Consider the following 21,279-nt stretch of genomic DNA (forward strand, 5'->3'; position numbering starts at 1 on the left):
GTAGCTCCTCCAGCCAGCGGGCAATCTGACCCTCTGGCTCCTTGAAGGAGAGAAGCCACTGCAGGGCGGAGTGATCCGTCCGGACCACAAACGGCAGGCCCCCCAGGTAGTACTTGAAATGGCGTACTGCTGCCACGACAGCCAAAAGCTCTCTCCTTGTCACGCAGTAGCGTTTTTCAGCCTTATCAAAAGTCCTGCTGTAATAAGCTACTACGTGTTCCCCATCAGGACCCCGCTGAGCCAGCACAGCCCCCAACCCCTCATTGCTTGCGTCGGTGTCCAGGATGAACGGACGGTTCGGGTCTGGTGAGGCCAGGACAGGGGCCTCCATCAGGGCCCGTTTGAGGGCCTCAAACGCCCGCTGGTGCTCTTCGGTCCACTGAAAAACAGTGTCCTCCTTGAGTAGCTGGTTCAAAGGAGCCGCTACCCCCGCAAACCCCTTCACAAACCTACGATAGTAGGATGCCAGCCCCAGGAAGCTCTTAACCTCTTTTTTTCCCCCTGGAACTGGCCACCCCCTCACAGCCTCTACTTTGTCTGGCATCGTGCTGATGCCCTCACCACCCAGCTGATGCCCCAGGAACGCCACCTCCCTTTGCATGAAATGGCACTTTCCCGGATGTAATTTTAGCCCCGCCCCCGAGATTCTCTCCAACACTCGCCTAATTGCCCCCAGTGCCCCCTCAAACGATGTGCCGTGCACCAATATGTCGTCTAGGTACACAACACACTCGTCTCTCGGAACCCCCGCCAGCACTCTGTCCATGAGCCTCTCAAAGGTGGCAGGAGCATTACAGAGCCCGAAGCACAGCACCTTGAACTGCCAATGGCCCCTATCTGTGGAGAAGGCCGTTTTTTCACGTGCCCCTGGCGAGAGGGGCACCTGCCAGTAGCCACTGCGCAGATCAAGGGAGGAGAACCACGAGGACCCTCTCACGTGGTCTAGCGACTCATCAATCCTCGGTAGGGGATAAGAGTCTTTAGTGGTGACAGAATTTAGGCCCCTGTAGTCAACACAAAACCTAAGTTTACCCCCTTTCTTAGGCACCATGACGACCGGCGCGGACCATGGGCTATCTGATGGCTCAATGAAATCAGCCCGCAACATGTCAACAATAGCTGTGTCTGCTGCTTCCCTCCTGGCAAGGGGAATACGACGGGGCCGAATTTTAATGGGTCGGGCGTCCCCAGTGTCTATTTCGTGCTGAACTAGGTGCGTTTGTCCTACCTCATCTTCCCCCCAAGCGAAGCTATCTTTAAAGTCCAACAGCAGCTGCTTTAACTGTCTCTGTTGTCCCTCATCCAGACCCTGACAGTTCTTCAGCCACACAGCCTCGACGGCGTCGATAGCTTCCTCCTTCCCCCCGTCGGGCTGATGGGTTGAAGGGGCCAGTGTGTTTTGGGCTACTGGGCTGCCTGTGCTTGCACCATGATGGGGAGTGAAGGCCGTCGCCGCCGGAGACAGCTGCTGGGATGGCACAACGACCAAGGGAGCAGCCGGGATGACCGGTGGAGTTTCTGCAAGCTTGGAGGAAGACGGAGGAACAGCCCTGCCCCCTGCTGGCCCTCCCGAAGGCGACATTCCCACTGTGGGCCCCCCCGACAGCCTCAAAGTACCTGACGCTAAGTCCAACTGAGCCCCACAGTTTTTCAAAAAGTCCATTCCCAGTATACAGGGGTCCTGCACCGCTGCTACCCACACCGGACACCCCACAGTTCTCCCCCCACAGTCACAGATAGCTGACACTTCCCTAACATGGGGGCTAGCTCCCCCGTGACAGTCCGTAGCTGGACATGGGTCGGCTCCACCCGCACCCCAACAGGTAGTATGTCTGGTCTCACCAGGGTTACTGTAGAGCCCGTGTCGACCAGGGCCAAACATTCCACCCCCTCTACCTTGACGACGACATTGCAGAAGTCCCCAACGGTGGTACGTCCCACCACAACTACCGGACTAGGAAACACGGCGGCAGCTACACCCTGGGGGAGCAGGTCCCCACCCTCTTGTCTGCGCTGCTGGGTACCTCCTTTGCTTACAGTGGGTTCGGGGGCGGGGGGGTGGGCCCGCGCTGCCCCCTGCGCGAGAACCCGTTGTCGTTTCCCTGGTGACGGGGGAATCTGCCACACTCCCGCTGAATGTGGCCAGGTTGGCCACAACCCCAGCAGACAATAGGAGTTGAGCTGACACTGCGACGTTGCCTGGAGCCCCTCTCCATGACAAGCGAAGCAGTCTTGACTAGCCCGCCCAACTCGTCAACCCACTCTGGCTTTGTGACCCCTGGCACCCCAGCCACCGCTGCTCTCACCTCTGGTTGACTGGTGACTTCCACTCTCACTCCCTCACCCCAGATCAGCTCCCTCTTCCTGGCTATCTCCACTGCAGCCTGCAGAGATGGTGGGTCCGCCATCTGAACATGCTTACCCAGTTCGGTGGAAGAGAGCGCTCTAATAAAACTGTCCCGTGCCAGCTCGTCTTGCACCCCAATCGGCATAGTTGCATAAGCCCGCCTGGTCAGGCTCAGAATACCACTTGCCAACGCCTTTAATGATTCCCCCTGAAGCCTCTTTTTGTTACACAGTTCAATACGCAGCATGTTGGGCTGCGCGTCGCTGCCGAAACGGCCCCCCAATGCCTCCACTAGCGCACCGTAGTCGCCCGTATCGCCCGGGGCTAGCGTTAGCAGGCATTCCGACGCCTCCTCCGCCAGGCTCAGGGCAAGCTGTAACGCTTTCGTCTCGTCAGACCACCTCCCGGCTCTAGCCAACAACTCGAATTGAGTGAAAAAAACTTCCCATTTACCTTGTCCATTGAACTTTGGTAGTTTAGCCGCTACCGTGGCTAATGGCAATAGGTCGCCGCCATCTCTGTTTACATAAGCAGGCCCAGCCATTTCCGCACCCGGTGACGTCGATATCCCCGTCGCCGTGACGTCTGCTCTCGAGCGATGTGAAGGAAAACCCGCCAGTTCTGCCATCTTGCTGACTGACAATTTAACTCCCGCCAAGTGGCTCTCAAGCCCCTCCACGGCAGTCGCCGCCTGACCCTCCCGACCGGGTACCCCCGAGCTCACAACGGACACTTTGTCCGACTCTTCCTTAATTTTCCGCCTCGCCCCAGGCATCATGACCGTAGATGCGAGTCACGCTAAAGCCAACCCGGCCTATACTGAACAAACAGCTAACTCGCCTAGTCTCGATCCCTTAGTTCGAAAGCACTTCTGACACTAATGTAATGACCCGGCTGGGTCATTAAAGAGAAAAGAGACGGACTCCAGGTGTACAGGTCAGAACACAGGTTTATTCCTAAACTGGGCTATTGTTCAGGCCACAGCCCACGCCGCTAATGCCGAACGTACACAATTATACATGTCGAGTTAAGGTCACTCTAATAGGAACAGATCAAGGCCCGAACAGAAGAGAGAGATATGAGACACTCATCCCTCTTTATGCATTTCCAAATCCCGCGGGATTACCCATCATACCCCCCCAACCTTTCCATCTGTCCTGACATATTTAACCCCTGCTAGTAGCCATGAGAACCATAACACACCCACAAACACAGAACACAATACCGGGTCGTTACAATATACTGTCTGTTTGCATAACAGTGTAAAAGATAACACATTGCATGCATATTCGCATTTTCTCAAGAGGAGATGCTGAAATAAATCAATCATATTTTTCCACTCCTTTTCCTGAGACAAAATTAACATTTGTTGTATAATTTCACTGCAATAACTGCATAATTCTGCAGGAGCTACTATTACGCTACATGTGAGAGGTTATAGGCCTCCAGTCAGTGTCCATATTTCAGTTACTATTCCAAGCACGCTGGTTTTCACAGCATTTCTGTTATTTCGAGGTGGGCTAAAACTGCAGCAAGCGGGGAGAAATCATCTACAATGCTGGCCATATCAATATATATATTTTTAAGTTTCTGAAGTATCACGAGGGACAAGTAGCTAGCTATTTGAGGTTCGTTTTTTGAAAAGTCAGCTAACCTCGTAAGCTACCTATGTAAAGTCAGCTAACCTCGTAAGCTACCTATGTATAACCAACTAGCTAGTTAAAGCACCTAAAAAAGTTATGCATATTATTGACCTTAACGATTGGCCATGTTAACCCAGTCGCGAGTTTATCCAGGGTCAGTGATACAGAGTATATATATATTTTTTTTTTATGTAAACTTTATTTAACTAGGCAAGTCAGTTAAGAACAAATTATTCTTTACAATGACGGCCTACCCTGGCCAAACCCAGACGATGCTGGGCCAATTGTGCGCTGCCCTATGGGGCTCCCAATCATGGCCGGATGGGATACAGCCTGGATTTGAACCAGGGACTGTAGTGACATCTCTTGCACTGAGATGCAATGCCTTAGACTGCTGCGCCACTCAGGAGGCCAACCTTTGGAATTTAGGTACATTATGAAAATAAGGAGTTGACAATTAGGCTACAGGAGATGAGGGTTACTGTCACGTTCCTGACCTGTTTTCTGTTTTGTATGTGTTTAGTTGGTCAGGACGTGAGCTGGGTGGGAATTCTATGTTGTGTGTCTAGTTTGTCTGTTTCTATGTCAGCCTAGTGTGGGTTCTCAATCAGAGACAGATGGTAGTCGTTGTCTCTGATTGAGACTCATATATAGGAGGCTTGTTTTGTGTTGGGATTTTGTGGGTGTTTGTTACCTGTCTCTGTGTTTGTGGTCTGCACCAGATAGGTCTGTATCGGTTTTGCACATTTGTTATTTTGTATGTTTGTAGTGTTTCACTTGTTCTTAATTAAACATGTTTAACACTAGCCGCGCTGCACTTGGGTCCTCTCCTTCACCCCTGGAAGAAAACCTTTACAGTTACAGGTAACATTTTATGATGTTCATTTAATTTCATTCATTTTAGCAATGTTGCTAGCAAAATGATTCCAGTTGCACCCATAGATGAACAATACATGGTTGCTCTATATTAGAGGTATTCACGGGTCCTTTGGACCTGTTTCGAAATGGATCCGTGACTTTCTCACCAACCAAAAAATACATTTTTATTTTAACAGAAATCTGTTTCGAGTGGACCAGAGGACAGTCATCTGTTACAAAATGGCCCGTGGAAAAACAGATCCGAGAGTAGAAAGAGAACAAAAACTCTAACTGGGCGCTGCCAACGCCATCAATAAATGAGTGATGTTGGCCAAATGATCCACAGTTAGGCCCTACGTGTCCTTACCTGCCTATAAAAAAAAATACAAAAACACTTTTCGATGTGTATCATATTCAAGACTTTATAGCTTATATGCCTTCACGGGTCCAACAGAACCCGAAATTCCGAGATCCGACCTGGGAAAATTCTAACTTTTTGTCTAGGCTCTGGGTTGGTCTGATATAATTGCCATGGGTCTCAGGTATGTGCAATTAAAATGTATTTACTGACTGGACCCATCCTCTGTTATTTTAACGTCTGTGAGGTGATGAGAACTGAGCAAGCTTGTAGCTCACCTTTGCTGCTGAGAAGAGAGCGAGTGAAAGGAGCCTTGGCCTAGGCTACTGTTAATTGTGAAGATGGAGGCCTTTTTCATTAAAGTAAAGCGAAAGTTAGAAGAAACATATTTTTAAATATACAGCGGATACGTAGGCCTGTATATGTATACAATGCCCTGATGCATTTAGTGCTCAAATACCCGAAAGCTGAACGGAGAGGTGGGCAATTATAGTTTGAAGACGGTAAAGACAATAAAATAAGCTATAAAGTTTTGAATATGATACACATCGAATAGTGTTTTTGTTATAGGCAGGTAAGGACATGTAGGGCCTAACTGGATCATTTGGCCAATGTCGCTCATTTATTGATGCCGCTGGCAGCGCCCAGTTGGAGATTTCTTTCTACTCTCGGATCTGAATGGGTCTGAACCAGCACGGGTATGTTTTTTCATGGGCCTTTTTGGAACAGATCTGACTATCCTCGGGTCCATTCGGAACGTATCTCAGTTGGAGAGAAAAAAAATGAATGTATGCATGTTGGGTTGGGTGGGAAAGCTCATCTCCTGTAGCCTAATTGTCATCGCCTTATTTTCATACTGTACCTAAATTACAAGGGTTGGATTTGCATTACACAATTCATGTCAGCACTTTAATTTAACTAGGCAAGTCAGTTAAGAACTAATTCTTATTTACAATGACGGCCGGACATGATACAGCCTGGATCTGGTTTGCCTCATATGCATTGTCTAATGGTATAATTTTAAATTGAGAACATATAGCTGAACATGTAAACAAGGTATGCCTTTAGCTATTCTCTAATTCAGATGACAGATGCCCACAAAGCCAGTAATGCCATCATGCTGTAGGCCTATGGCTGCAAAATGAATTAACATAGCTGATGTACTGAGAGTGACAATTAAATAAAACAGAGTAGAGAGCTTACAACTAGACAAAAAGGAAATGTTCATTTGAGGACACAACCCAAAAACATTACAAACAGAACACATTCCTCTTTATTGCAGGATTGTGATATGTGCTTAATCAACATTGACACTAGTTCATTAACAATTAAAACAAAGTTTAAACGCTTCACTTCAAAATATACAAATAAGCTAACTTGTATGTAAAGATTATACAGCTTAGTCTTAACAATAGATAATTCAGTCCTAACAAGTAGGCTATTATTACTAAAGCATAATTTCAAGTTTAAAAAAATGTAAACTTTGCTGAGCCCTGATCTACTGGGTGAACAGACTTCTATTCCAGCCTAACAAAAGCACACTATTATCAACTCGTTAGATTTGAGTTGAATCAGGTGTGCTATTGCTGGGCTGAAACAGAACCCAGCAGACCTCCAGCAGGGTGGGCCTGCTCCAATTGTAAACGGTTTATACATTGTGTGTGATATTTAACTATTTTTGTATGCAAAATTTGCTAGCATAGGTAGGCCTACACATATAACCCATGGGATATATGATATACCCTTACAGGCTGACTACACTGCTCGCATCGCAAAATACATTTAGAAATCTATATTATTCAATTATTGCACCCACACTGCTCCCACGCGCCAATAAGCATCTGCATTGCTAAAATAGAAGTCAGCTCTATTTCTGAAGCAGATCGCGCTGCAAGTCCTGCCTCTCCCATCTCCTAATTGGTTATACCCACGTGGGTGACTGAAAGACAAATGAGGTCAGTGGCGGTAATGCACCTAATTTATGAAAGTTGCCAATCGCGCAATATAAAGAGAAGAGAGAGAGAAGAAAAAGCCTTGAAGGAGAAGAGATGACTAGAAACAATTCGGGTGACCGTTTTATGTTTGGATTAATTGTTTAAGTAGAGGACCTTGTGCATTTTAGGTAAAATATCAACTCAATGTTTATATCCCAGGACAAATTAGCTAGCAACAGCAGGTTAGCTAAATAGAACAAATTAGCTAGCAAGTGCAAGCTAGCTAGCTAAATTTCCCTAAAGTTTTAATTATTTTCGACCTGTCCCCAAATTAATGTAATTGGTTCAGAGTTTGTTTTGATATTTTAACCTGCGTGTCGTGATCGCGTATGGTGTGGGGGGACAAAATAAATGTATGCACGATGGCGTAGGTTTGGGTTTGGTGTCAGTCTCTTGGGACATTCATTGGGACCTCTCTCTTCATCTGCAAACAGGCTTTCACAGCTTTCCATATCTGATTATCTCTCTGCCTTCAAAGTTTTCCCTTCTAGGGACTGGAACTGGAGAATATTTTCATGTCCTCCCACGAAATTACCTGCCCTTTCCAGTAGCCTACACTCTCCCTTTACTGATAGCTGGAGCTGCAATTTCACCCTTTCCATAGCTATTATCTACAAATGCATTAGGAGTTTTTAATTTACAATGATTCCATCAAGATAGCTAGATAATAGGAATAGGAAGCTGATGACAGTTCATTTACTTAGCTAAACAGTGTGTAAGAAATTGTAATAGATACTGGAAACTTGTTATAACAACTTCTCAACACAAGCTATACTTGACACAACATGCACCCATCCCCCTCTTTTCCCCCGTCACATTCTGCTCTCATCAGATAACAACCACAGACCCACACACACTCACCCCATGAACAGGCCCCTGCTAAAACAACCCGCACACACATTATTTTCAAGGTTGGGACTCTAAGATAAAGAACCATGTTAAGAGCCAATGGAACGTCGACACCAGGCCCGAACAGGACTACCCACGACCCAGAGCGACCAATCAGAAGGCCAGACTACCAGATTCAACCTACATCATTTACTGTATAAATGAACTGCACAATATGTTTGGGGTTTCTTTTCTGATGGTTCCATAAGAACCAGACGAACGAGTCCGTGCAGCACGCTTTCCCAGATATCTTTACCTCTGAATAAACTGCTTTTACTATACCTTATCCACCTTGTCCAGTGTCCCAACTTGGCCTCCTGTCTCCAATAACGTTTTATCAACAAGTGTGTAAAGTTAGCTAGCTGAACAGTTGATTTAGCTGACTACACTTTGCAGGCTAACTAGCTAAAAATAAATACTTTTTACATTTACATTTTTTTAATTTACTTGAATTGGTTCTTCCATTGCCTCAGTTTTTTTGGTCCTTACAAAAACAAAATAATGGGCAATCTTGACGATATTTTACGTGGTAACGTTCGCAAAGCGAAGCAAGCAACCATGTGGACGAATGGAGACAAGGGAAAAAGTAACGTTATGTTTCCTCACCAGAGCGATTTAGAACGTGTTGTGACGTTTGACTTTACCAACTTAAGCCACTTTCGATTTCAATAAAAAAAAAAAGACTGTTGGCCACACTTTTTAAAATATATTTTAAAATACATATTTTTAATTCACAACAAATCAATACAGAAAGTACATGAGGGAACACAAGTGTATATATAGATTATATACAATGGACAATTGAGCTAGGGTGTACAATATCACATTACACAAGGGCCTTAAGGGACATACATAAACTTATAATTCTAACAGCTTTTTTTGTTAGAGTATTTAACGGTCTTAAAATACAGTTCAATTTCTTTTTGTAGGGTAAGAAAATGTGTTTTTTTGTTTGTAAATTTACATTTGTGAATATGAAATTTGGCCAAAAGAATAATGAAATTAATTACATAAAAATGTTTCAGCTTATTCCTATCGTAGGTAAAGAATCCAAGCAGTACATCTCTCCACAATAGTGTAAGACCTTCATAAAAGTGTTAAATTATAAATCTACTGATGTCTTGCCACAGTTTTCTTACATGAATACAATGCCAAAAAAGATGCAACAGTGTTTCTGGGTTGTCATTACAAAAGGAGCAATTTGAGTTGATGTTTTCCTTAAACTTCTTCATATAGTGGTTGGCAGGATAATATTTATGAATAATTTTAAAGGAAACTTCCTTAATTTTGTTAACAAGTAGGTATGTGTGGCAACATCCAAACTTTTTTCCAACAGATATTATCAATAAATCCATTCCAATAAGGCATGACATAAGGTATATATAACATCCTGCTGAAACAAGGTCTGTATCGCTCTGTTGTTGAATGGACCAAAAGAGAAACAAATCTTTCCTACTGATGAGTCAACAGGTTCAATAGAGGGTAGGCTCTGAGGGTCAGGTCTTGACATGTTCCTGAATAATAGAGCAACACCTGAGGGAATGACATCTAAAACAATTGCAAAATCTTTAGGTGTTACAGGGACCTTGTAAAGTGATACGAATTCCTTATAACTGAGTAAAAGACCCTTTGCATTTACCAGTTGGCTCAACAATAGGATATTATTTCGGAACCAATATTCTAAAAACAAATAAGTATTTTTATACAATATATCCCGATTATTCCATATATAATATCTGTGTGGAGAAAAATTGTGTTTATAAATGAAGGACCATGACAAGAAAACCTGCCGATGAAGCAGAAAGTTTCACTGGAACTTTGTCAATATTATAATTGCAAAACAACATGAAGTTAAGGCCACCAAAAGTAGAGAAGACATGATGAGGAATACAATTCCAGATAGAAGTGGGTCTTCTTAGGAATTGTTTTATCCAATTGATCTTAAAATTCTTATTTAAGGTAGTAAAGTCCAGAAAATTCAGCCCACCATTCTCATAAGTGTTCATTACAACAGTTTTCCTAATGTAATGGGTACGGTTTCTCCAAAGAAAGTTGAAAAGCATCTGGTCTATCTCCTTGCTTATTTTACTGTCAAGACATAAAGATAGAGCGCCATATGTTAGCCTAGAGATACCTCCAGCCTTTGTTATTAGGACTCCACCTTTTAAAGATAAGTCCCTCTGTAGCCATCTGTAGCTTCTTCTGCGTTTTTTTAATAAGAGGGTTAAAATTTAGCAAGCCTCTAGACTTCTGATCCTTTGTAATGGTTATGCCTAAATATGTAAGTTCTTCTTTTACTGGAATACCATAATGTGAAGGTGTCACACAATCTTTGACAGCCATGAGTTCACATTTATTAATGTTAAGATATAGACCAGACGCTTTGGAAAAGGATTGTATCACATTGATCGATATGTGAATTTGGTTAGCTTCTTTCATAAAAAGTGTAGTATCGTCAGCCAGCTGGCTTATAATAATTCATTTACCAGCTATGGAAATACCTGGTACAGGTCTATTATTTAAAGAATTTGCAAGAAGTTGGGTGAATAATAAAAACAGGTACGGAGAGATAGGACAACCTTGCCTAATTCCTCTCTTTAACTCAAATCTAGGTGAGGTGCCATATTTCAATTGGATAGAGCTGTTACTATTTGCATAGAGAGTCTTAATAGCCTTACAGAAAAAAATCCACAAAGCCAAGTCTCTCAAGGGAGTGGAAGAGGAACTGATGCTCTACTGTGTCAAATGCTTTATAAAAATCTAAAAATAATATGAAGCTATCCTCAGTTATTAGGTCTGAGTAGTCAAGTATGTCTAATACTAGTCTGACATTGTTAGAAATATGTCTGTTCCTCATGAAGCCAGACTGTGTTTCATCAATGATTGCATCCAGGACTTCTTTAATTCTTTTTGCAAGTAGTAAGGCTAATATCTTATAGTCATTATTAAGAAGACAAATTGGACGCCAGTTATCGATGAGCAGCACTTCTTTTTTAGGATTAGGTATCAGTGTTATTAACCCCGGACTCATTGTAGGAGGGAGAACATTGTTTTTAATTCTCTCTAAAAAGACTTCAAATAGGAAGGGAGCTATTTGTTCAGAAAATCATTTGTAAAATTCTGATGTAATTCCATCAACACCTGGTGATTTATTGTTCTTTAGATGTTTGATAGACTCTATAATCTCTTCAACTTTGATTGGTTCATCACACTTAGATTCTATATCACTGTTAGAGTGAACATTATTCAGTGAGTCAAAAACATATCTGTGGATTCCTGACAGTACGTAGAGCTATACAATTTTCTGTAAAAATTGCTACAGTATTTAGCGATTCATTTTTGGTCATCTGTAATAACACCATCAATGTTTAACTTATGGATAGTGTTATTTTTAGAGTGAAATTTCTCAAGTCTAAAGAAATAGGATGAATTCTGTTCTCCCTCCTCAATCCATTTTTTCCTAGATCTAGTAAAGGCTCCTTCTGCTTTTAATCTATTTCAATTATCCAATTTATTTTGTAACTCAATTAGTTCCATCTTCTCCTCCCCCGAGAGGCCGGCTGGGGACCTCTGAGAAAGGGACGTTATCTTAATGATCACCTTTTCCTCCTCACCTCTTCTGGTTTTAGCAAGATTACTACCATATTTTCTAAGGTATTTGGACGCTTCAAATTTAGAGAGCTCGCCGTTCTTGCAATAAGATTTTTCTTCACAAGCCCTTTCCCAAAAGTGTGAGAGCAGATCTTTAACCTCAAACTTAACTATATCATTATTTAATAATGAGCTGTTTAGCTTCCAGTAGGATGCTCTACCAAGGTTAGTATCAGGGGTAAATATTTTGATATCAATGTAAATGGCCCTATGGTCTGTGAGGGGAGTAGTACAAATATTTGAGTAACACTCACTATCAACACATTTGTATATAAGCCAAAAATCTATTCTGGATTGTCTGGAACCTGTTTTGCTACTCCAAGTGAATGATCTGTCTGCCGGAAACCTCTCTCTCCATATATCAGTAAGATCAAACTTTTCCATAAAAAGTATTAAACCCAAAGTCTGATTGGTTGGCCTACCTGGGGGCCATCTATCAGTTGAATTATCTATAGTAATGTTAAAGTCCCCTCGTATCAATAATAACGAATTGGGAAATTTAGATAACCAATTAAGTATATGTTTCTCTATAGATTCAAGAAACTCATCATTCTGTTGGCCACACTTGATAACAAGCATAGGCAACAACTACGCGGACGGGAAACAATTACTCACCCCTTCTACCCGCGTGTGGGGGGAGGGTTCTTAAAATGTAACATCCAATCAGCGGACCATTCAAACCGTTTTTGTAACAAAATTCTCCAGCCCTAGAAGGGAGCCATGACAATGATGTGATATTCGAGGTATGGCAACGCGAGATTAGGCTTCACATAATAAACGTTACATGCTATTTTATTCATTGAGGACAAACTAATGGATGTGTGATCTCACCATTATATCAAATCAAATTGAATTAGTCACATGCGCCAAATACAACAGGTGTACACCTTACAGTGAAATGCTTACTTACGAGCCCCTAACCAACAATGTAGTTAACAAAATATGGATAAGAATAGTAAATAAAAGTAACAAGTAATGAAAGAGCAGCAGTAAAATAACTTTTAGCAAGACTATATACAGGGGGGTACCGGTATAGAGACAATGTGGGGGGGGGGGCACCGGTTAGTAGAGGTAATAGGTACATGTAGGTAGAGTTATTAAAGTGACTATGCATAGAGGATAACAACAGAGAGTAGCAGTGGTGTAAAAGGGGGGGAAATGCAAATAGTCTGGAGCCATTTGATTAGATGTTTAGGAGTCTTATGGCTTGGGGGAAGAAGCTGTTTAGAAGCCTTTTGGACCTAGACTTGGCACTCCGGTACCACTTGCTGTGCAGTAGCAGAGAGAACAGTCTATGACTAGGGTGGCTGGAGTCTTTGACAATTTTTAGGGCCTTCCTCTGACACCGCCTGGTATAAAGGTGCTGGATGGCAGGAAGCTTGGCCCCAGTGATGTACTGGGCCGTTCGCAGTACCCTCTGTAGTGCCTTGCGGTCGGAGACCGAGCAGTTGCCATACCAGGCAGTGATGCTACCAGTCAGGATGCTCTCAATGGTGCAGCTGTAGAACCTTTTGAGGATCTAAGGACCCATGCCAAATCTTTTCAGTCTCCTGAGGGTAAATAGGTTTTGTTGTGCCCTCATGACGACTGTTTTGGTTTGCTTGGACCATGTTAGTTTGTTGGTGATGTGGACACCTAGGAACTTGAAGCTCTCAACCTGCAGCCCCGTCGATGAGGAGAAGGCAGACGTTTTACGTGCCAATTGTGTTTTTTTCCATTTATTTGCGTCGTTTGTAACTTATTTTGTACATAATGTTGCCGCTACCATCTCTTATGACCGAAAATAACTTCTGGACATCAGGACTGCGATTACTCACCACGAACTGGTAGAAGCTTTTTCCTTTAACGAGTCTGACAAGGCCGATGCGAACGATATACTGCTTTCTCGGGAACAGGCCCAGATCCCCATGATTTGCGTGAAGAGGAGGCAGAGAAAAAGGGGCAGAAGGGCGGGCTGCCTTCTGAGAATTCAGAGGCGATCAAATAAATCCCCACTTCCATTCTGCTTAACAAAAGAGCATTTGCGAAAAAAGCCCAATTGTTGCAATAATGTACCTAACCATAAACATCAATGCCTTTCTTAAAATCAATACGCAAGTTTATTTTTTTAAACCTGTATATGTAGTTAAAATAAATGTATATTAGCAGGCAATATTAACTAGGGAAATTGTGTCACTTCTCTTGCGTTCAGTGCAAGCAGAGTCATATGCAGCTGTTTGGGCCACCTGGCTCGTTGCAAACTATTGAAAGGCCATTTATTCCTAACAAAGACCGTAATTAAGTTGCCAGAATTGTATATAATTATGACATAACATTGAAGGTTGTGCAATGTAACAGTCATATTTAGACTTAGGGTTGCCACCCTTTTGATAAAATACAGAACGGTTCCGTATTCCACTGAAATAATAAAAGTTTTGTTTTCGAAATTATAGTTTCCGGATTTGACCATATTAATGAACAAAGGCTCGTATTTCTGTGTGTTTATTATATTATAATTAAGTATATGATTTGATATTTGATAGAGCAGTCTGACTGAGCGGTGTTAGGCAGGAGCAGGCTCGTAAGCATTCATTCAAACAGCAGCTCTTAGCAATGCTGTTTATGACTTCAAGCCTATCAACTCTCGATATTAGGCTGGCAATACTAAAGTGCCTATAAAAACATTCAATAGTCAAAGGTATATGAAATACAAATGGTATAGTGAGAAATAGTCCTATAATTCCTATAATAACTACAACCTAAAACGTCTTAACTGGGAATATTGAAGACTCGTGTTAAAAAGAACCACCAGCTTTCATATGTTCCCATGTTCTGAGGAACTTAAACAGTAGCTTTTTTACATGGCACATATTGCACTTTTACTTTCTTCTCCAACACTGTTTTTGCATTATTTAAACCAAATTCAACATGTTTCATTATTTGAGACTAAATTGATTGTATTTATTATATTAAGTTAAAATAAGTGTTCATTGTTCATTCAGTATTGTTGTAATTGTCATTTATTACAAATATATATATAATAAGCCGATTAATCGGTATCGGCTTTTTTTGGTCCTCCAATAATCGGTATCGGCGTTGAAAAATCTTAATCGGTCAACCTCTAATATGTATGTACGGTCACTTTGGGGATGACGTCATCGGTGCACTTATTGATGAAGCCAATGACTGATGTGGTGTACTCTTCAATGCCATCGGAGGAATCCCGGAACATATTCCAGTCTGTGATAGCAAAACAGTCCTGTAGTTTAGCATCCGCTTCATCTGACCACTTTTTTATAGACCGAGTCATTGGTGCTTCCTGCTTTAATTTGAGCTTGTAAGCAGGAATCAGGAGGATAGAGTTATGGTCAGATTTGCCAAATGGAGGGCGAGGGAGAGCTTTGTACACGTCTGTGTGTGGAGTAAAGGTGGTCTAGAATTTCTCTCTCTGATTGCACATTTAACATGTGGATAGAAATTTGGTAAAACGGATTTAAGTTTCCCTGCATTAAAGTCCTACTAGGAGCGCCGCCTCCGGGTGAGAGTTTTCCTGGTTACAGCTCTTTCAATGCTGTCTTAGTGCCAGCCTCAGTCTGGTGGTATGTAAACAGCTACGAAAAATACAGATGAAAACTCTAGTTAGTGTGGTCTACAGCTTATCATGAGCTACTACCTCAGGCGAGCAATGGTTGTCTGAATAATGATCATACTACTGTCAAACTCAAAATAAGCCTCTATTCAGGACAGTCTGGATTGAGTGTGCACAATAACAGTGAATAAAGCCAACAGACAAGGATCATCCATAAGATGCCATTTATTCTCTCCTTAATAGACATGGTTTACATGAACAACAGAGCAATATCTTCAATTTGAATATATCCAAGTGGAGATGCAGTTGTGCGCAGACCAACACTTTTTTATTTTATGAGATTGCCATTCATAATAAACTTATCCAGCCCAATTCCATTTAACTCAAAATAATTTGTTAGGGGATAAAACAACACCAGGCAAGAGGTCACGGTCCAACCAACACAGTCATTTTTACAATAACCTTGCAAGTAAGTGAGAGCCACTTTGCGGTACAATGTTATGAGTGGGGGTTACTGTGGTGGAAGGGGGCTGGCAGTGTTGGCACGCAAGATGCCTCTGAGGACCTTGTAGTTGGCCAGGGGCTGGTTGTCTTTAGGTGGGTAACATGGGCCACGGTCTGTGACGTAGGAGTAAGGGAAACGTAGGACCCACAGGCCATCAGAGGGCAGCACCAGCTCCGTCTGCTCTGGATGGAACACTGAACAGGGAGGAGAGCCCGGTTGGACCTAAGAAGAAAGGGGCAGTGTTTTACAGTCAACATTAAAGCATTACATCTCAATCAAGAAAGGGACTATTTGCAAAACAAAAAAATCTCCAGTCGACAGACTATTACTACACTAACAACTCAAAATGAGTCCAGTTCTAAATGCATTGAGAGTTTAGCATAACTGGTGTTTGTCACCAGGAAAACATGAGAAGTGAATTATTTACTTATAGATGAGGAAAACATGAGAATAATAAACTTTTGACAAACACCAGTTGACAGGTAAATGAAGGCCAGGCAAGTGTACCTGTGGGTTAAGTGTTATCTCCAGGTGGGCGTCAGGTACAACAATGTAGAGACGCGCCAGCTGGGCATAGTGGGACTTCAGGCCGCGCCCCTGGGCTGGAGAAGGGATGTACAGGGGCATGTCTGTGTTCAGGGCCCTGGTGGCCGGCTCTTTTGCCCCTCCAGGCCCCAGCACCTTCACCACTTTATCAGGCCCTGAGCTAAGGAAACGCCGGCCCCTACTGTCCTCGTACTCAAAGCCCACGAAGGCCCGGGCCACGTCATCTCGCCTGCGTCCCCTACCAAGGCCCCCTGCGCTCCCCCGCTTTCCCACTAGGGCTTTATTGGGGGCCGGCCAGGAAGAGGGTCCCCCATCCAAGGGCTCAGTTAGGCCCACTTCATCTTCGGCACGGGAGCGAATCACTACGTCCCAGGGCAGGAGGAAGGAGGAGCCAGGCAGGAAGCCCGGCTGCTCCAGGCCAGTGTGGTGGTTGTAGGCCTTGGCGGGGCCCAGCTTGACCAGCGACCAGCTAGAGAACTTGGGCAGCAGGCCTTTGGGGCAGCTTGAGTGGAGCATGCCTGGAAGGTACTCCACGGTGGAGGCCTGGCGGTCTACCAGGCCGGGCCTCTTCTCCTGGCCCTCGCCTCCCCCTCCGTCTCCATAGGGCCCCAGGCTGTCAGTGGACTGACCCAGGCTGAGGGCCAGGCTGAGGCTGGTGCTCTCCCCAGGAGTGTGGGATGCTGGTATACTCTCCTTCAGCTTCTCCGCCTCTGATGGCTCTGACCCTGACGATAGGACTGGGGCTGCCACCTCAGGGGAACTGGGTGCTTCTTCGCATGCCGGGGCTGGATCTGGGGTGCTCGGCTGGAAAACAGGAAAGTCGATCCTCTCCAGCATCCCGCAGCATTTCTCTTCAAGCATCTACAGGGCAACAGGGTGAGAAAGTGAAAAGACTGAGGTACAGTTGGGGGTTATGCTGGTGTCCTCTGCAACAACCTGGTCTCAAGAGCATTTCGTATTATTCTGTACGTAAATCGGCGACACTCCATATAGTATGAATTTTTACTTATCGTATGGTATGTATTAATTTGTGGATGTCCATCGCTCATTTCTTATGATAAAAATAACAATTAATATATGTAAAAAACGTGCAAAATATACAATATGTTACGGATTTTAAAAACATATGTTAGGAATTCTAGCTAGCTGGCTAACGTTAGCTAGGGTTAAGGGTTAGCTAACACGCTAAGTAGGAGTCAAGTAGTTGAAAAGTTGGTAATTAGCTAAAATGCTAGCGTTGTATAATGAGATTCGAACTCACAACCTTTGGTTTGCTAGACATTCGCATTATATGTACACCCATGACCAACCACCTTACTTTTGTTTTTGCCTTAAGTAACCAGCCTCCCGGGTGGTGCAGTGGTCCCTGACCAATGTCCTTCTCCTCAGATTGCTCAGTTTGGCCAGGTGGCCTGCTCTAGGAAGAATCTTGGTGGTTCTTCCATTTAAGAATGATGGAGGCCACTGTGTTCTTGGGGACCTTCAATGCTGCAGAAATGTTTTGGTACCCTTCCCCAGATATGTGCCTTGACACAAACCTGTCTTGGAGCTCTACGGACAATTCCTTCGACCTCATGGCTTGGTTTTTGCTCTGACATGCACTGCCAAATGTGGGACCTTATATAGACAGGTGTGTGCCTTTCCAAACCATATCCAATAAATTGAATTTACCACAGAATTTACCCAATCAAGTTGTAAAAACATCAAGGATGATCAATGGAAATAGGATGCACCTGAGCTCAATTTCGAGTCTCATAGCAAAGGGTCTGAATACTTATGTTATTTTTATACATATGCCGAAATTTCTAAAAACCTGTTTTCACTTTGTCATCATGGGGTATTTGTGTGTAGATTGTTGAGGGGAAAAATGTATCCATTTTAGAATAGGGCTGTAACATAACAAAACGGGAAGGGGTCTGAATACTTTCCGAATGCACTGTATGTCCAATGTCCAGACTTTTCCTTCCATCCAGGTCCAAGGACAAACACTTTTCAGGGGCTCAGATTAAAGTTAAACAGGAGGGACAATATAGTCCCCTAACATTGTCAGTAGCTTTCCATCTAAGATGTCAATACCAGGTGGTTTCTCATTACTGATGGACAAGAATACTTTCCCCACCTCTCCCACACTATATTTACAGAATTCTAAATTACAATGCTTTCCTTTAAATATTAGGTATTTTATGCATGAATATGATGTCTCAGTTTGTTGTTGGCATTTCACGCCTGAGTTTGCCCACTTTGGCAATTAAATAGTCATTAAAATAATTGCCAATATCAAAAGGTTTTGTGATGACTGAGCCTTCTGTTCCAATAAAATGTGGAGTTGAATTAGTCTTTCTGTCCATAATTTAATGTACTCCAAAGCTTTTTTCCATCATACTTTATATTATTTGTCTTAGTTTTGTAGTTTCTTCTTTTTGTTCAGTCACAATTTACAGTAAGTTTGCCAATCAGATGTGCAGCCAGACTTATTAGCCACTCCTTTTGCTTCATCTCTCTCAACCATACAGTTTTCCAATTCAGTTTTCCAAACAGTCAGTTTCTTAATAGGTACAGGCTTATCAATAACTGGAAGAAACAATGTCATAAATGCATCAAGTGCAGCATCTGGATGCTCCACGTTACAAACATCAGACCAACTAATTTGTTCAACTTTTCTTTTTTCTTTTTTTTAATATAGGAATCACTACTAAATGTTTTATATGATCTCACACTATTTTAGGCCCAGCCTTTGGCTCTTCTGGATATGACCACTTTATGATGTTCACAAAATCCCATGGGTGTGGATACCACTTTAGAACAAAGTTCTGCATAAAAAATGATAGTTACTAACTTGGTAGAAGTCATAGTTGGCAGCTTGGATGGCAAAGGGGTCCTCACGAGGGGCTTGCTTCCGGCCACAGTTACACGAGCCAGTGGAACGCCCCCTGCTGTTGTGGTTGAGGATGGGCGGGTTGTGGTCCATCTCTGGCTTCTCACCTGCAGATACAGCAGCATAGAAGACAGTTGTTAGCCATAATAACAATTTAGTTCAAAATTGATATTCTGAGATACACCGATTACCAACTATGTTGATACCTGTTATGATACCTATAATGTGATTTAAATACTATAATTTCTAATTTTCTGTATGGTAGTGATTGAGGCTTTACCTGGCCGAGGCAGCAGGTGAAACTTGTGCACACAGTGTTGGTCCGTCAGACTGCGCTCTTCACATAGCTGATGCCCATTACTCCAGAACTTGTAGCAGTCCTCATGCAACTGCAAGGCGTAGCGCTGAAAAGCTACGCCACGTGCATGCTGACTATAGACCCGAAGTGCTTGTGTCAGTTGGTTTTTGTGCACCGTGGTGGTATAGTTATGGGGAAGGTTGGACTGGTAGGTGCTATGTGCCAGCGGCAGGGCTTTCTGACAGCGGTTCTCAGAAAACTTGGCATCCGTGTCCAGGAAACCCTCCAACACTTTAAGCTGACTCTGCACTTTGACAGATAGCTCAGCACTTTCCTCATCTGTTTTGGCTATCATAACCTGATGCAGCCTGTAGGCCACTTGGGCCCACTTGGAGTACGTTGGAAGCTCAAAATGGGAAGGCTGTGGATTGCGACCGACACTGTCATCAAAGCCTTTCTTGGTCAACACCAGTTCGACATGCTGCCAAAGGAACTCCTTCAGACTACAGTCCACTAGTTGCCCCCCTGAGAGGCTGCTGCTTTCTACATTGAAGGATGGCTGTCTAGCAGAGTGACGCATTTGTTGATAGCGCCTGGGTCCAGATACTGAGGTGTTGGTGTCATTTTCCCGCAGGGCGCAGTTGGAGCACAGCTGCCCCAGCACGGCTGCCACCGGGTCCTCCTCTGGCCCTGGCACCACATACACAAACGCCTGGTTAGCAGGGACAGTGAACAAGCAATTACTGCTCTGGTTGGTAAGGACCCGACTTTTCCGGAAAATGCGATATATCTGGTCCTCCAATGCATGCTGTAGGCGTCTTCGTGGAGAGTGCTTCTTGGGCTTGTCAGCATTTCCCCCAGAAGGATCTGAACCATTTCCACCACAGCTTCTCAGGGTTCCATTCATCTGGAATACAAATAAAAGGCGTGGGGGACAGGGGCGGCAATTCACCTTCCATTCTTTGGATATGTTGGAATCCTTAATGGCAGCACGTAGTAGTGGCAGAGTTTTCTGACGAAGTGCATCCACAGCACGGAACAATCTGTCATAGGTGACATCAAAACAGCATGTAGGATGCACCAGTAGCAGGACATGGCACAAGGAGAAGAGATAGAGCAATGCTAAACAATGCTGTTTATCCACCCCTTTCCACGATTCATGCGCCTCGGAGTGTCCGATGCCCGCACTCAAAGACTCACACGCCCGCAAAAGCTGTCGGTTGTCACAAACTGAAGTAAGCACCAGATACAATACGCGGTGTTCTTGGCTGTAATACGCCTGAATCAAGCCTCCACTGTTCTGATTGTCGGTCTCATCCAGTCCGAAGAGATGATAGATGTGCTTGTCCGCGAGCGTGTTGATTAGAAACTCTTTTGGCGATCCGGGTTGCATCGCAGTCTTACCGAATATACCAAGTACACAGAGACCTTCATCTCTGTACAATGGATCCTCTATTACTTCTGATTCTAGGAGCACTCCCAAACTCATGGGCAACGCCATTTCTTCCGGCCAAATCAATGTGGGGAAGATAAATATATGCGCACAAGGCCACTTTCCGCGAACACAAGTAAAATGTTCCGTGTAGAAACAAGGGACATTTGTGTCCCTTTTTAAAATTCCCGCAACCAAAACAGGTAAATGTGTCGTCTTTTATGGATACCGAAATTGTGTAATTAAAAAAAAAATAATACTTAAAACATGTCTAGGAATTTACAAATGTAATTGTATTGTAACGACCCTGGGTTTA

The 21,279-nt window shown here is 43.6% G+C and overlaps 1 protein-coding gene across 1 annotated transcript; it reads right to left on the reverse strand.

Moving 5' to 3' along the window:
- Window positions 1-15,516: 15,516 nt before the first annotated feature.
- Window positions 15,517-21,107, reverse strand: LOC129868416 (nonsense-mediated mRNA decay factor SMG8-like). The gene is made up of 4 exons (XM_055942379.1): window positions 19,514-21,107; window positions 19,195-19,340; window positions 16,320-17,219; window positions 15,517-16,034 (listed from the first exon to the last, which is right to left on the reverse strand). The coding sequence occupies exons 1-4, from the start codon at window positions 21,030-21,032 to the stop codon at window positions 15,819-15,821; spliced, it is 2,781 nt and encodes a 926-aa protein (XP_055798354.1). The 5' UTR covers window positions 21,033-21,107; the 3' UTR covers window positions 15,517-15,818.
- Window positions 21,108-21,279: the final 172 nt, after the last annotated feature.

The sequence above is a fragment of the Salvelinus fontinalis genome, chromosome 13 (genome assembly GCF_029448725.1).
Source record: "Salvelinus fontinalis isolate EN_2023a chromosome 13, ASM2944872v1, whole genome shotgun sequence".
In the NCBI taxonomy this organism is placed as follows: domain Eukaryota; kingdom Metazoa; phylum Chordata; class Actinopteri; order Salmoniformes; family Salmonidae; genus Salvelinus; species Salvelinus fontinalis.